The 13529-nt window shown below is 38.2% G+C and overlaps 5 protein-coding genes across 5 annotated transcripts; 2 read left to right on the top strand and 3 right to left on the bottom strand.

Annotated features, from left to right (window-relative positions):
- Nucleotides 1-436: 436 nt before the first annotated feature.
- On the top strand, nucleotides 437-887 carry PHYBLDRAFT_148149 (hypothetical protein; the record flags this gene model as incomplete). The annotated part of the gene is made up of 2 exons (XM_018432021.1): nucleotides 437-520; nucleotides 609-887. The coding sequence occupies 2 exons, from the start codon at nucleotides 437-439 to the stop codon at nucleotides 885-887; spliced, it is 363 nt and encodes a 120-aa protein (XP_018288969.1).
- Nucleotides 888-917: 30 nt separating this feature from the next.
- PHYBLDRAFT_171006 (hypothetical protein) lies at nucleotides 918-5634 on the top strand (the record flags this gene model as incomplete). Its single annotated transcript, XM_018436470.1, has 5 exons — nucleotides 918-1904; nucleotides 2005-2695; nucleotides 3082-3383; nucleotides 4697-5085; nucleotides 5130-5634. 5 exons carry the CDS (start codon nucleotides 918-920, stop codon nucleotides 5632-5634), a joined length of 2874 nt encoding a protein of 957 aa, XP_018288970.1.
- A 4680-nt stretch (nucleotides 5635-10314) lies between these two features.
- PHYBLDRAFT_171007 (hypothetical protein) lies at nucleotides 10315-10870 on the bottom strand (the record flags this gene model as incomplete). Its single annotated transcript, XM_018436471.1, has 2 exons — nucleotides 10315-10652; nucleotides 10708-10870. The coding sequence occupies 2 exons, from the start codon at nucleotides 10868-10870 to the stop codon at nucleotides 10315-10317; spliced, it is 501 nt and encodes a 166-aa protein (XP_018288971.1).
- Nucleotides 10871-11579: 709 nt separating this feature from the next.
- On the bottom strand, nucleotides 11580-12209 carry PHYBLDRAFT_126319 (hypothetical protein). Its single transcript, XM_018429096.1, has 2 exons — nucleotides 12106-12209; nucleotides 11580-12011 (listed from the first exon to the last, which is right to left on the bottom strand). The coding sequence occupies exons 1-2, from the start codon at nucleotides 12193-12195 to the stop codon at nucleotides 11706-11708; spliced, it is 396 nt and encodes a 131-aa protein (XP_018288972.1). The 5' UTR covers nucleotides 12196-12209; the 3' UTR covers nucleotides 11580-11705.
- Nucleotides 12210-12630: 421 nt separating this feature from the next.
- PHYBLDRAFT_159503 (hypothetical protein) lies at nucleotides 12631-13526 on the bottom strand. Its single transcript, XM_018433997.1, has 3 exons — nucleotides 13115-13526; nucleotides 12866-13008; nucleotides 12631-12785 (listed from the first exon to the last, which is right to left on the bottom strand). The coding sequence occupies exon 1, from the start codon at nucleotides 13367-13369 to the stop codon at nucleotides 13178-13180; it is 192 nt and encodes a 63-aa protein (XP_018288973.1). The 5' UTR covers nucleotides 13370-13526; the 3' UTR covers nucleotides 12631-12785; nucleotides 12866-13008; nucleotides 13115-13177.
- Nucleotides 13527-13529: the final 3 nt, after the last annotated feature.

Genomic DNA, 13529 nt, shown 5'->3' on the forward strand with positions numbered 1-13529 from the left:
CTATGAATTGCGGTTTATTCTTAAACACTTGGTTGATACTGAAACTGTTCATAAAGAAAGAAAAGAGATAAGAAACAAGTTAGATTAAATTTAGATATCTATATAATTTATGCTCTTCTGGTTGTATTAAAAAATCAAGTTATAAAAGACATATAATGACCCTTGGTTGATATGTTTTCTCTCATATACGTCAAAATTCATATGTATAATATGCTTGATTAGAGTACCCATAAATATAGTGCCTATGCCCAAATTTCTCACAAGTAAGTTAGACTTCTATAATTTGGTATCAAGATAGCTACTTTTATATAAATTGATTACGTTTTATTTTTGACTTTGCTTTTATATGAACTTTGCTATCAATTGTACATAAAGTACAAATTTTACAAGATTTCGGCTAAGTCACAACATCCAGAGTATCGAACTATTTCTTTAGATGCTTGAATGCTCGTTTTTCACTTTTGAAGATTCGTCACAGCCAATCATTTTCCGAATTAAGCCACTGCTATATCCAAAGCTGGTGAAACTCCCTATTACATATCCAATGATATATATAGAAAGATTTGAAAATTTGATCAATTTAATCTGGTGTGACAAAGACAATGTAGTACCTGACATTTGAAAATTCCAAATGCATAAAGGTCGCTAATAACACCCTCATCCCAAACCATTCACCAACACATCAGAACAATTTGTCCAATGACACACCAACAGCCTCAATGCACTTAGAAACTGTACCACAAGCCCAAGAACAAAGCATGTCATACACAATCTTTAAGTTTGCTGCTACGGATCTTGAGACACTCACCACACCCCTGGAGGCCAACTCACAACTCAAATCCCAAATCCCAGCTAAACAAAATAAAGCCCAGACTCTAGCACTCTAGAAGCAGAAAAAAGCAGTCAGCACGCATAGCATGATCAACAAGAACCGTGCAAACTTGATCGAAGGTGGTTTCACCTACAACAAGGACGAAGCAACGACCCTAGCGGCCAGTCAACAGGAATGTGCCACTCTGGAGGCCATAATTGCAAACTTGACCTGCAAGTCTGAAGAATTGGCAGCTAACTACCAATCCGTGCTGGAAAAGCTTGACAGGCTAATGGCTTTGCAAGCCACTGGAGCTGCCAGAGCAGCCTTTGCGTCAACTGGTAAGGACTCACTGATGGCATCAAAACATGCCCCGAAAGCCTTGACAGTTGACAGCAACAGCAACATCTGCATCCGATGCGCTAACTGCAGCACCACCACAAACAACAGCACCATCACCATCACCAACAGCACCATCACCATCACCAACAGCAACCAAAACAACAGAAACAAAAGCAACAACAGCAATAAAAATAATACCAACAAAAAGAGCAACCCGCAAAACAAGACAGGCAGCAACGAAGTAGCTGGCCAAATGTCATATGCCACACAAGCAAAGAAGGGCATAGATGCCAAGCAGGCCAAGCAGAAAGTCCAAGTCCGCAGAGTCCAGGGACAACAACTCCTCCAAAAACCCACTGACCCATCTGAGTACGAATTTGTCTACCTCCCGGCCAAAAGATACGTTAAGTACCAAGAAATGAGAAAGATATTCAGTTCCTTCAAGATCCCCACTTCCTGCATTCTTGACATCCAATTCCTGGGCAGAGGGATGGTGGCCCTCCTCATAAATGGAGAGTTCCATGAAGAACTCATTGCACTGCTTGGAAAAGCCAAGGTTGTCCCACTGGGGAACTTTGATCTGACCACAGCAGACGTGATCGCAGATCCCAAGTTGAAGGAAGAGGCCATCGAGATTAGGGCAAGAAAAGCTCAGGACCTATTTGACGCACGTCTGGTCAAGGCAAGTCTCAGCATGTCAACATATCTTGGTCACAGTGTCATCCACCATTTCTCGTCCGAAAAGGCTGTGGTAAAGATCTTGCAGACTGTAGTCTCTGACTACCTGGAGGGCTGAAAAACTACCAGCACCACCGCCTCCATAGTCCCGACCAATGACATGGACGGCATAGAGTCCACCAAAACGCCAATCACCACAACACATGAATAGACTGAAGATCGGTTTATTTAACGCCAATGGACTACAGCCCAAATTGGTGAATGTGATAGATGCTTGTGAGACGAACGATATTGATATTTTTTTTGTTACAGAGACTTTCCTGCCTAAGAGTGCTCCTGCTCTCCAGTGCCCTTGGACCCAGATACACAACTTTGCTATTCCAACGACGTCACCAAAGCCAATAGATGGCATCTCGCTACTTATAAGGCCAGATTTTCCTCATCATGTACACCCCCTTCTAATCATTAACCCCCACGGTGTCTCATGTAGGATCGATCCCTATACTATACACTGTATATACCTCTCACCACGATTGACATCCTCTGAGTGTCAAGAGTGGCTGGCATTGTTACCCGTCGACGACTTCATTGTTTGCAGCGACTTCAACACTCGACTACACCACACAACTGGGGACACTCGAGGAGAACCACGAAGTGAAATTATGGCAAAGTGGGTTAGAAGTAAGGATTTAACATTGCAGAATTCGGAGTTGGCCTTTGGCCTCCCAACATACAAGAGAGTCCATACATCTGGCAGGGTCTTCAAAAGTATTATTGATTTCTTCTTGTTGCGAGAGGAGCAATTCCATGATATGCAAATGAAAATCCATGACGAACTCGCCTTGGACTCTGATCACCACCTTTGTGAGATATCTTTTCGGCCTGTGTTCATACCACAGCTCCCAACAGAAAACTCTGTCTGTCAACTTTGGAAGCTTCAATGACTGGAAATCGAAGAGGTCTACAAAAAATACCAAAGACGATTTGAAGTGGGTTCAGGTACACTTCAACAAGAGATCCAACAAACCCTGGAAAACACTTCCATATCATGTCCTGTTGTCTTGGAGGTCTATTCAGAACGTCTCAATGAGACAATCTATAAGGCTTCGGATGATTCTGTTGGGCGAGCATCACCACAACCAAAGGTTTAAAAGAACTTTTGGAATGCTGAATTACAACACCTAGCTGACCGGTGTCAAGAACTTTACCATTGGCGACGCCTGGTAGGCACGACTTTGAATGCATTAAAGCCCATGCTGAGTATGTAGCAGCAAACCAAGATCTGCGAACAGCAGTTTGGGTGGCACGACGACAAATCTGGTACGATTTCTGCGACAAAATCCAAAAGGCTCCTTCAGAGATGGTGAGCGCGTTAAAGAGAATAAAGATTTGGCGACGATCTCCAATTTCTCTGGCATTTCCAGAAGGACCACTTACAGCTGCTAATAACATGATCGACTACCTTGAGAATGTTTTTGGTGGATCTATGGAAATACAGACTGAACAGGCGGTTACACCAATGGAGAGGGAAGTACCATGGGACGTAGACCAAGTCAAAGAAGCTATTCGTCGTTTGCCATGACGGAAAGCACCAGATATTGATCATATTAGGGCAGAGATACTCAAGCCTCTTGTATCAACTCTAGGTCCTCTACTCCACATGCTCTTCAAGCTGTGTTGGAGATGGTCATGGACGCCTGTTGCATGGAGAACGGCACAGGCAATACCTATTTACAAAAACAAAGTAGCACACGCAGATCCCAGCAGTTATAGGCCCATCAGCCTGATTTCGGTGTTCAGGAAGATTTTGGAGCGATGCTTGGCTGAGGAACTCCTTTCGACCATCCCAGAGTTAGACATACCCCAGAGAGGATTCCATGCTAGCCGCAGTACCCTAGATCAGGCTCTCTGTCCCTACGAACTAATGAGGAAATACTCTGTTCCCGACCCTGAACGAGAGCAAGTGCTCAAACCACCAGTTGTTATCTTTCTGGACATCAAAGCTGCATATGATAGTGTGGATCGTAACGTCATATGGGACTCATTGCGACCTTTTGTGTCAGAACCCTTGCTAGTGCTACTTCAAAATTTATTTAATGATATTATTGTTAATGTAGTGATGAAAAATGCAGTGTCCCGTGGTATTACGCCGAGACATGGAGTCCTGCAGGGTAGTATACTTTCACCTTTCTTGTATTTACTTTTTATTGATACACTACCACGTTTACTTCGGGGAGTCTCCACCCAACCATACTACGTTCGCATCCCGTCTCCCTCGTTAACAAGGTCCCTTCGCTTGTCCTCATACTGTATGTATGCATTGGACAGCCCAACAGCCACTCCTTTGTCAATATTGGAGGAGCTTAGGACGGTCCCCTGTAATGTGTTCAGTGTTCCCAGGACGGAGGGGGATGCACCAGACTATCTTCCTATGTCAATGGCTCCTATCAACTGTCTTCTGTACGCTGACGATGTTGCCCTTATAGGCACACCCGACGATGTGCAAAAAATGTTGACTGTAGCCGAGACACATTCAAACCTTCTGGGGTATAAGTGGAGTTTATCCAAATGCAAGGTCCTCAATGCCCCTCCCAATTCTTCCTTTTCTTTATATGGGAATACTATTCCCACCTGCCCTTCCTTTAAATATTTAGGATTCCCTTTCACTAGCCAAAGGATAGATCGAGCCGACATGTTCCTCAAGTCGCAGCAAAAAGCTTGTGCAGCAATGCGTAAGCTTAGTAGCTCGGATGTACACATGAACGGTTTTGGTCTCCATGCGGCTTTCAGAGCTTATCTCATTTTTATCCGCCCCATTTCTGAGTACGGTTAGCTATTTTTCCTGCTAGCCGGAGCGACGTTCAGATCCTGCAGAAGGCCCAAAATACGTGTCTCCGGACATGTATTCGACGGCCCAATGCAACGAAGGGAGTAGTTTATATCACTGCATTAGCTGCTCTACCCAGCCTATTCACCCGTTCCCATGCTCTTCAAGCCAAATTTCTTCGTCGTGCCAAAACACTACCCTCAGACTCCCTAATCAAAGCTCTTACCACGCAGCTGGACCTTTCCAAAGAAAAAACGACATGGGGTGAGCTTCGTCGTAGTATACTCTGGAAAAAGGCCCAATTTCTGAAAGAACATCAACCTCGGTTGAAGGACCCATTAAAAGAAGCTTATGTTCTACTGTGCCAAAAAGAAATCAACATGCAGCTTGCGAGTGTGAACCGTCTGGTGATCATTGCTAGAGGCTTGTGAAACCTGTCTGGGATCCGGTATTACTACTGCCGTGCACTAGTTCAGAACGACGCCACCTAATCAAATGGCGAATTGCTTGGCTACCACCTACACCATCAGTTGAGTGCCAATGTGGCGCTATCAAGGGTAACCAAAACCACATGCTCATATGCCCCGCCACAATCACTCTCGTTCAAAAACTCTGGTCTTTGATGGATCCTGCTCCTCCCCCAGAGGTTCATCTCATCGACTATGCTCTCAACTGTCTCCCCAGATCTTTCATATCGCCTTGTATGTGGTGCGATTGGTGGCCGTGCTTGCTTGCCTTGCTACGTACTGTTGATCAAACCACCTCATCCTACAAACTGCCAGAAGAAAAAGCTCATGGTCAAATCCTCATCGACCTTGCAGCAAAATTCCGTGCCACAAAACCAACCCGTCCCCACCGCATCCCGCCGCCCACCCAAGAACCTGTTCCTGGTGATCCGTTCCCTCATCTTCTATCCGAAATTTCCACCGTTCCTCATCAACCCCCTCCATATGTGTCCGCCCAAAATTGTGCCTAGGAGGACTGACTTGGTCCGGTATCGTTGTGTATTCTGGATCCATAAATGGATCGCCCGAGTTTCTAAAAGGAATCCCTCTTTGGAGCTCCTATCCCTGCTGAAATCCGTTCCCAATTCTGGTGCCGTCAGTACCTAGTTATTTATTCTCGATTCTTTCGTGTCATTTATTTATCTTATATATTTATTTCACCTGTATTCTTACCAGCTGTATTATCTATTTTAGTCTTAGTCTTTCTAAAAGCCGTTTTCCCCCACAGGGGGTTTTTTACGTGCTCTCTTACCGTTTTGCTGACTATTCATCTTTGTCTCTGTCATGCATGTTCCATACTTTTTCTTTATTTATCCTTCACTTTTTACATATTTTTTTATTTCCCCTCATATTTAGGGGGTTACTTTTATTATTTCATTTATTCTTCAGCTCTCATCGGGTAGCCAATATGCTAAAATGCGCAAGGCCTAGAGAAACCCACAATAAAATATTTTCACATGTCTATTGCTAATAGAATATACAGTAAAAATAATAGAAATCAGGTAAAAAAAAGAAAAATTGAGTAAATCTGGGAAATCTCACAACACTCATACTAAAATTGACACATGGTATGTTATGTTTCAAGTCAACTTATTTTTTTACCGTGCTATATTACATTACTGATTTTGATGTCTTACTTAAAGAATTTAAGGTTGCTGTCAGGCTCAGCATTTCCGGTGCAATTGCTGTTGAGCTGGCGCCTCACGACATTGGAATGGCGAACTAACAAATCGTCCTAGAATACCCCAATTAAGGCATCAATATTTCTGACAAAAGTGCCTATAGTTTTCCATATTTTGAACCTGGTATAAAGTTGGCCAAGATCTTTTTCTCTAAAGTCTACATACAAACCAAAGAAAACACAGTAAAGAACACACGTTAATATATGGAAGGTTATGTTATCTACCCTGAGGTATGTATGTGATTATCACAAGGATAGTTCAGTGGCCAGGCTTATTTTCTCATTCACTGCCTCAAAAGCCCCTCATTGACACCTATTCTTTCTTTTTCCCTTGATATTCTCCCTAGATACCTTGGTGGAATTATACCTTAGTACTTCTCTATCATCTCTATTTCTCTAAGAGTCGCACTTTTGGATGCTGGGTAGTATAAATAAATATAATGAGCACCAACAATAAGTAGAGACACTGAAACCCTGAATAAAATCGTTGAAAAGGTAGAAAAATCACCATAATATGGCTCTGTATGTAAAAGAAAAGCGAATTGACCTAACAAACGTTTGGTCACAGCCATTTTGTCTCAAAGGTTTGTTTAAGAACTGTGAAGAACTATAAATATAGTAATACTGACTAAAGAGCTATTAAAACCAGCTACATGCAAATATTGAATCAAATAGTAAAAAAGCCCATATTATCCACTATCTCTACACAAAGATTTTTATCAGAAGCGTCATTTTTAATACATTATTAAGATCCAATTATGGAACAATACTTTAATCCGAATCAATGCTTTGTTCAATGGTAGGATAAATGCTATATTCCTGTCATAAATTATGTAAGCTAATAGAGCTCTGTATACAGATATGATACCAAATCACTATGTTTAACACTCTTGAGCCTCAATTTTAAGTTGGAAATCAGGATTATCATTACTGGTATTAACAAAAAAGTCTTTGATGCTTTTACGGGAGAAATTGCGAGTTCGATGTACCGCCGCCGATTCAAAAATTCATAAAGACTTGTTAAAGTCTATACTCGCAACAAAGGGTCACTTAAACGCAGCCCTCAAACAAATGCCATTTATACCACTAAACAAGATTGATAACGCCATGATTCTATACGCAGAATATGAACATATCTTGGAACATATACATAATAAATATTATCAACAAAGACTTATAGAAAATCCAAGAAGTAACATCTTTTAATTATTCAAATCAGTTTCGTGAATTGAAGACTGGGACAAAAAAGAAGTCGCGGATGGATTTGAAATGGCTGACGTAAATAAAACTTGTTTAATTATTTGCATTTTTTTATTTGATTTTGTTAGGTGGAAATTTCTAACATCAACCAAACAATACTGATTTCAGCAAGACAATAGTTCGAAAAATGTCCGTCTTGAAAGCCAAAACCAAAAAAGCGCAAATTATAAACCGGTTGAAGTTGAAGACTACATCTCCAAAATTATCTCATATAAACAGCTATAGAAGCGTCAATATATTGAAGAGAAAAGGGAAAATAGCCATAACGGCATCAAGAAAGACAGTGGTGCTGATGATCATAGTTATGAACGATTTTTTTTAGAGAAAAGAGTATACCTTACCATGTCTAATCTAAGCTGAGGATTTTAAAAAAATCTATAATATTGTTCTGCACTATGGGTAGACTACCACCATTTCTTCTTCTTTTGCTTCGACGACTATTGGGTTGCTATAGCATAATAAAATAACGCTAAAGGAGTCGAGGAGTAGCGTTAAAGGCCCATCAGACCCTAGCAGCGACAGACAATTTTCTCATGAACTACTAGATTTTTTTTTGGATCTTATAATCTAACATATCTACTATGTATCGTAATTAAGGTCTAAATAATTATGAAAATGTTTTTTTAAGATAAACTCTGGTCTTTTATAAGTACGCCTATAAGAAAAATAATGATATAAAATCACAGGTAGATAGTTTTTAAGTTCTGTCTTAATGAGATTGTCAGAAAATATAAATCAATACAATTCATCTTGGGACCAAAGTTTTCTTTGATACTGAAGAATATATTCAAATAAAAGTATTCTTTTTTAATTTACACTGTAAAAATTTAAAATATGGACTGTGAATCGTGGCCACTGGAGTCTAGTGCACTTTTAATGACACCTTCGAAAGTCGAGTATATACAACCGATGACTCCCCCTGTTGTTGCTTTTATTTATAATGTTAGCATCTAACAGATCTAAAGAATTAATATCTACCTTTTGGTAACAGGTGAATATTATAGAACTTCCCATATACCTAGCACTAAATGTCTCGTTGAAAATTGTATAAAATAAATAAATAACAACATATCCTTACTTGGGTGGTTATTTACCCAGCATTTCAGTTTGTTTTTTTTCTTTTATTCTATCAAGCATCTGTAAAATACTTTATTTCTCTCATTTTAAAACATAGTTAGACTAAAAAAAAGTACACAGATATATTGATCCGAAGAAAATTATGGCTTGTTAATTGATTAATGTAAACGCTTTAAATTTCTTTGTTATAAAATACGTCTTGTAACATAATCCAAATATCATTTATTTTTGGAGATATATTGAAACTTAAAATGTATTGTAGTATTAGCTTCTCGGAGAGCCCAATATACTTCTTTTCTGCGCATATATTACATCGCCAACCTTGTGTATGAATTTATTGAATTTAAGGATTTGTTCAAGCTCCTTCACGGCATATATATGCTCCAACTTTACATTAACTTCCTCTTCGATTACTTCCAGGATATATTTAATAAGCTCTTCTGTGCTTGCTTATAAAGACTCTACCAGTGTTTTTTTTCTTCACGATAAATTCATTGATTTTACGCGATTTCTTTAAGGTACCAATTGTTTGCTGCTTTGTACTATATTTTGGCATGTAAGATGGAGAGAAATAAGTGTTATATTAGTTTATTGATAATCTATTCTATAATCTATTAATTAGAAAGATAAAAACATTATCATATTGCATATAAAAAAGTAACGATTCAGCCAGTCAGAAAGCGGTACGTTTTTCGGTCAAATTTTGATCGTCACTATTACAATTATAGCCCAATAATATTGTTTTCTTAATTTATAAATTTAGTGTGGACAGACTAAAAGTCCAAGAAAAAGGGCAAAAAAAGAGCCAAATCTTAAGCCATATCATTGGGCGAGAGGTTTAATTAATTTTGCCCTTTTAGTCTGTCCACGCCAATTGTTCGAACAACTTGACTGAGTGCCCCCATAATATAAAATAAATTCAGAGCTCGATATAGTGATATATGATGGATTCATTTTTTATCACTATCACTATATCAGAAAATAGTCATAATAATCAGGAACGGTTCCAAAATTTCAAAAAAATTATCACTATATCGTGAGTATTACTATATCGAATATCACTTGGTGTGGACAGACTAAAAGTTCAAGAAAGGGCAAAAAAAGGGTAAAACAACTTCATCCAGAACTTAATCAATCAGACTAATTTGTGACTGTCCCCACATTTTTTTTTTATTAAAAAAAGTTCAAAATGAGTTCAAAATACATATTAGATAAAATTGTGCATATAATCCCGTCTCTGTCATTAAGTGAGAACCTTTTATCACGAGCTTTTCTAGACCTCTCATTATATGGCACATCCTCCATAAAAAAATGCTTCTCTTCTCAATCCTAGTGGCAATGGAAGAAAACTAGCTAATTAGAGTCGATTAAAAATTTTATCCTTTTTTTGCCCTTTCTTGAACTTTTAGTCTGTCCACACCAACTATATTGAGCTTTGACTGTAGCTTTATTTTATAGGCCATTTTTTTTTTAAAAAAAAAGGAAGGAAAGTAGCCAGATATTGTCTTACGTAGGAAAAAAACCAGATAATGAGGGGGAAAGTTCATTATCATCGGTAGGAGGTTATATACATATATAATAGCTATTGTGACAAATATTTAACTAATTAAGATACTTTCCAGGGCAGCTTTTCTTAGTAAAGCTCAGGATCTAAGCTACGTTTCAATTCTGAATCGAGGGTACAATCTCGATTTAAGTGTAATTCATGGTTTGGATATTGAATATTAATACGGTATATGGAAGCACAGTCGTCATTAGGAAAGTCTCTGGATCCAAAGTTTTTGCTTATATAAGAATCCTTATTGTGCCCATCAACCTCTATATTTAAGTTGATCACGGTAGTTGCTATAGAATTTAAACACGCAGTTCCGAGAATCAGCATTATCTTTATGCAATTGATCATGTATAATGTACCTAAGTTGTGAAAATAGGCATTATCTTTAGGAGGAATATAGTGGTGATATGCATATACTAATAACGATTAGGTTAATCAACAAAAAAAGTCCCAGGTAGGAATGATAATTACCTCTTTTTATAGATTGTTTAGGTGGATAATAGTGCATATGTATTCTAGCAGCCCGAGGTAATTGTAACGTATATCCATCGACAGACCTTGAACACCGCTCACACACACATTTTTGATACCTTGGATTATTAGCAGTCTTAAGAGGGGTATGTCTTGTTGTCATTTCAATGTAAAGAGATTAAGAAAAAATACGCGAAGAAAGAGCTCTATATATACTGATTGACAAATGTTGTCATAGGTGTATTATACAATAATAGGCTTGTTTCAAAGTTAAACAGTCATTAAGCAACTGTTAAACAAATAATTAATATACACAAAATAGCCAATATTTATTATACTTGGTAGACCCCGAGTAAACATTTTTTGAGAATAAACATATATATATATATATATTTGTCTATAAGCCATATGCATAGGGTGTATATGGTTGTATAGTCTGGCTAATTTACTTCCATTGTTTCTTGCTCAGTCCAAACATTAATATTCACAAATAGGATAATTGGTATTCTTTGAAAAGCGTCCGAGACCAATTCTCCAAGAGTCCAATAATAGCGAGTCAAGACCACCATCCTGCGTGCAAATCTGATAAAAACCGTTGTTCTTATCTCAAAAAGCATCAAATGAAAGGTAAATTAATAAAAAGGATACTTTATAACGTAATCTCGACTTGGTCTTATTTGACTATTTGGCCGAGCCTTTTTACGTAATAAAAGCGAATATAATAATACCAGCATAGAGTAGCGCGCATGATCATCTATCTAGTTCCAATAATCCCAATAAAATATTGTGTTTTTCAATTTAACAAGGTATCCCGAGAACAATGCCACTCATCAAAACCTCAGCCTTATCACCGCGTGTATTTTTCTCCCTTTCATTTGTAAGCCATCAAATGCCCTTTATTTGATTCAATTCATTCTTCAGATGTATCATATCAAATGAATATATGTATTTGTTTGTAGTAAAAAAAACACATAGCCTCTACATATACACGAGACTATTTACTCCTGGGATCTGAGGCGTGCACCAGCGTTGATGACCTTAACGTTCAACTGGGCAGCGCGCTCAATAATTGCAACACGCTTCTTGGAAGAAACGTTGTGGGCAATCTCGGCAGCGTAGGTGCGGTTGTGCATCAGCAAGAGGCTGAGTTCGCGGACGTTGGAGACCGTGAACTTGCGGAAGCCATTGGGCAACAAGTTGCGAGTCTTCTTGGCGGAACCGTAACCAATCTTGGGCATGGGGGAGCTACCCTTGAAGCGTCTGCGCATGCAGTTATCAATACCCTTGGGCTTTCTCCATGACTCCTAAATTATGAATTATAGTTTAGAGAAAGAAAAAAAAAACATCTAATTTCATCGTCGATCATGATAAAGTTTTCAATATATATAAAGTACGTACACCGACACGCATAAAGCGGTTGGACTGATGGCGCTTGAAGGTAGCAGTACGCTTCTTCACGATGGTATGCTTCACGGCAGGAGTGACCATATTGACCTTTGTTGGATTCCAAAGAAAAAATTAATACATGAGCATCAATGATGTACAGGGCGAAAAATAACTGTTCTTTAAATGCTTTTTGAAAGTGTTGGGATTGGATGATCATTTAGTTGAATACTAAGCAAAATACTATATACTAAATTGTCGATTATGCTGTTCATCATTATTTATTTTACAAATCCACATCGATAATCAATCCGTTCTCTCTTATGTTGGATCCATTAATAACAAATATCTTAAGCGTCATATTACCTTTTTTGACGCTGGAAGAGGAGGATGCTTGGATTGTACCTCTGGCAAGTAGTTATTCTCACCAGCCTTGGGCCGGACCTATTTAAACACCGACATTATCCATTTTGAGTGGTGGAGCCAGTCTGTCAAGCTTTACATCTCATTAAAAAGGTCTCAATCAAAGAGGATATGTTTAAAGTGATAATTACTTTAAGTTTTTATTAAAGGTATAGTTGTAGGAAACTGCCGATGCTTTGCACTTGTACATATACATTTATATTTAATGAATTTTATGTATGCCCTGATATTATTATTTTTTGGCTGGTTATATATTATATACTGTATTTATACTTGAGATTAAGACGATGTTAGTTAGTGTGTGTGTTTTTTTTTGGACGAATGAAAATTAATTTCTGGGAAATTTTCTTACCTTTTTTGGACAAACAAAAATGAGAATTGAGACACAAAAGAATACAATTTGGGATAGAAAGGGAATTTAGTTGAGACAAGGTAAAAATGAGATTCTGCTAAAAGGTACTAATAGAGTAGTTAATCGATAAAGCTTGTCTTTCTCTGGTAATCATACAAAAAATATAAATATATAAAGAGCATATTCAGTGGTCAATTCGAACTACACTTTTATCTTGAATTTAAATATTTAGTTAAAACTGGTACTCACAGCAGTTTATTTTTTATTTTAAATAAAAATCAAACTTGACAAGAATTCAAAATTGTGTATTCTTTATAACACAGGGATTGCTGCCTCCTCTCCAGCTCCTTCTGATATGGTATTGTATATAGTATCCATAAAAATAATTTGGTCCACCATTTCTGCCACTTGTTCATACCGGGAGTTTGGCTTGTAGTAGTATCTCTCAAAGGTGTTGCTTGTGAGAGACCAGTTTGCATGCTGTTTGACTGCGACTATATCCATGCCACCTTGTGCTGCAACAGTACTTGCGGCAGCTCTTGTTGAATGGAAATTAAAGATTCTTGTGTAGATGTTGCATTATTTCAGTATGTGCTTGTCAATGCTAGCCATCATTTCTGGTTTGGGGGAGGCTGAAATTTTTTCTGTATCTAGATACGTGAGG

Source organism: Phycomyces blakesleeanus (genome assembly GCF_001638985.1).
Source record: "Phycomyces blakesleeanus NRRL 1555(-) unplaced genomic scaffold PHYBLscaffold_17, whole genome shotgun sequence".
NCBI classification, from domain to species: Eukaryota; Fungi; Mucoromycota; class Mucoromycetes; order Mucorales; family Phycomycetaceae; genus Phycomyces; species Phycomyces blakesleeanus.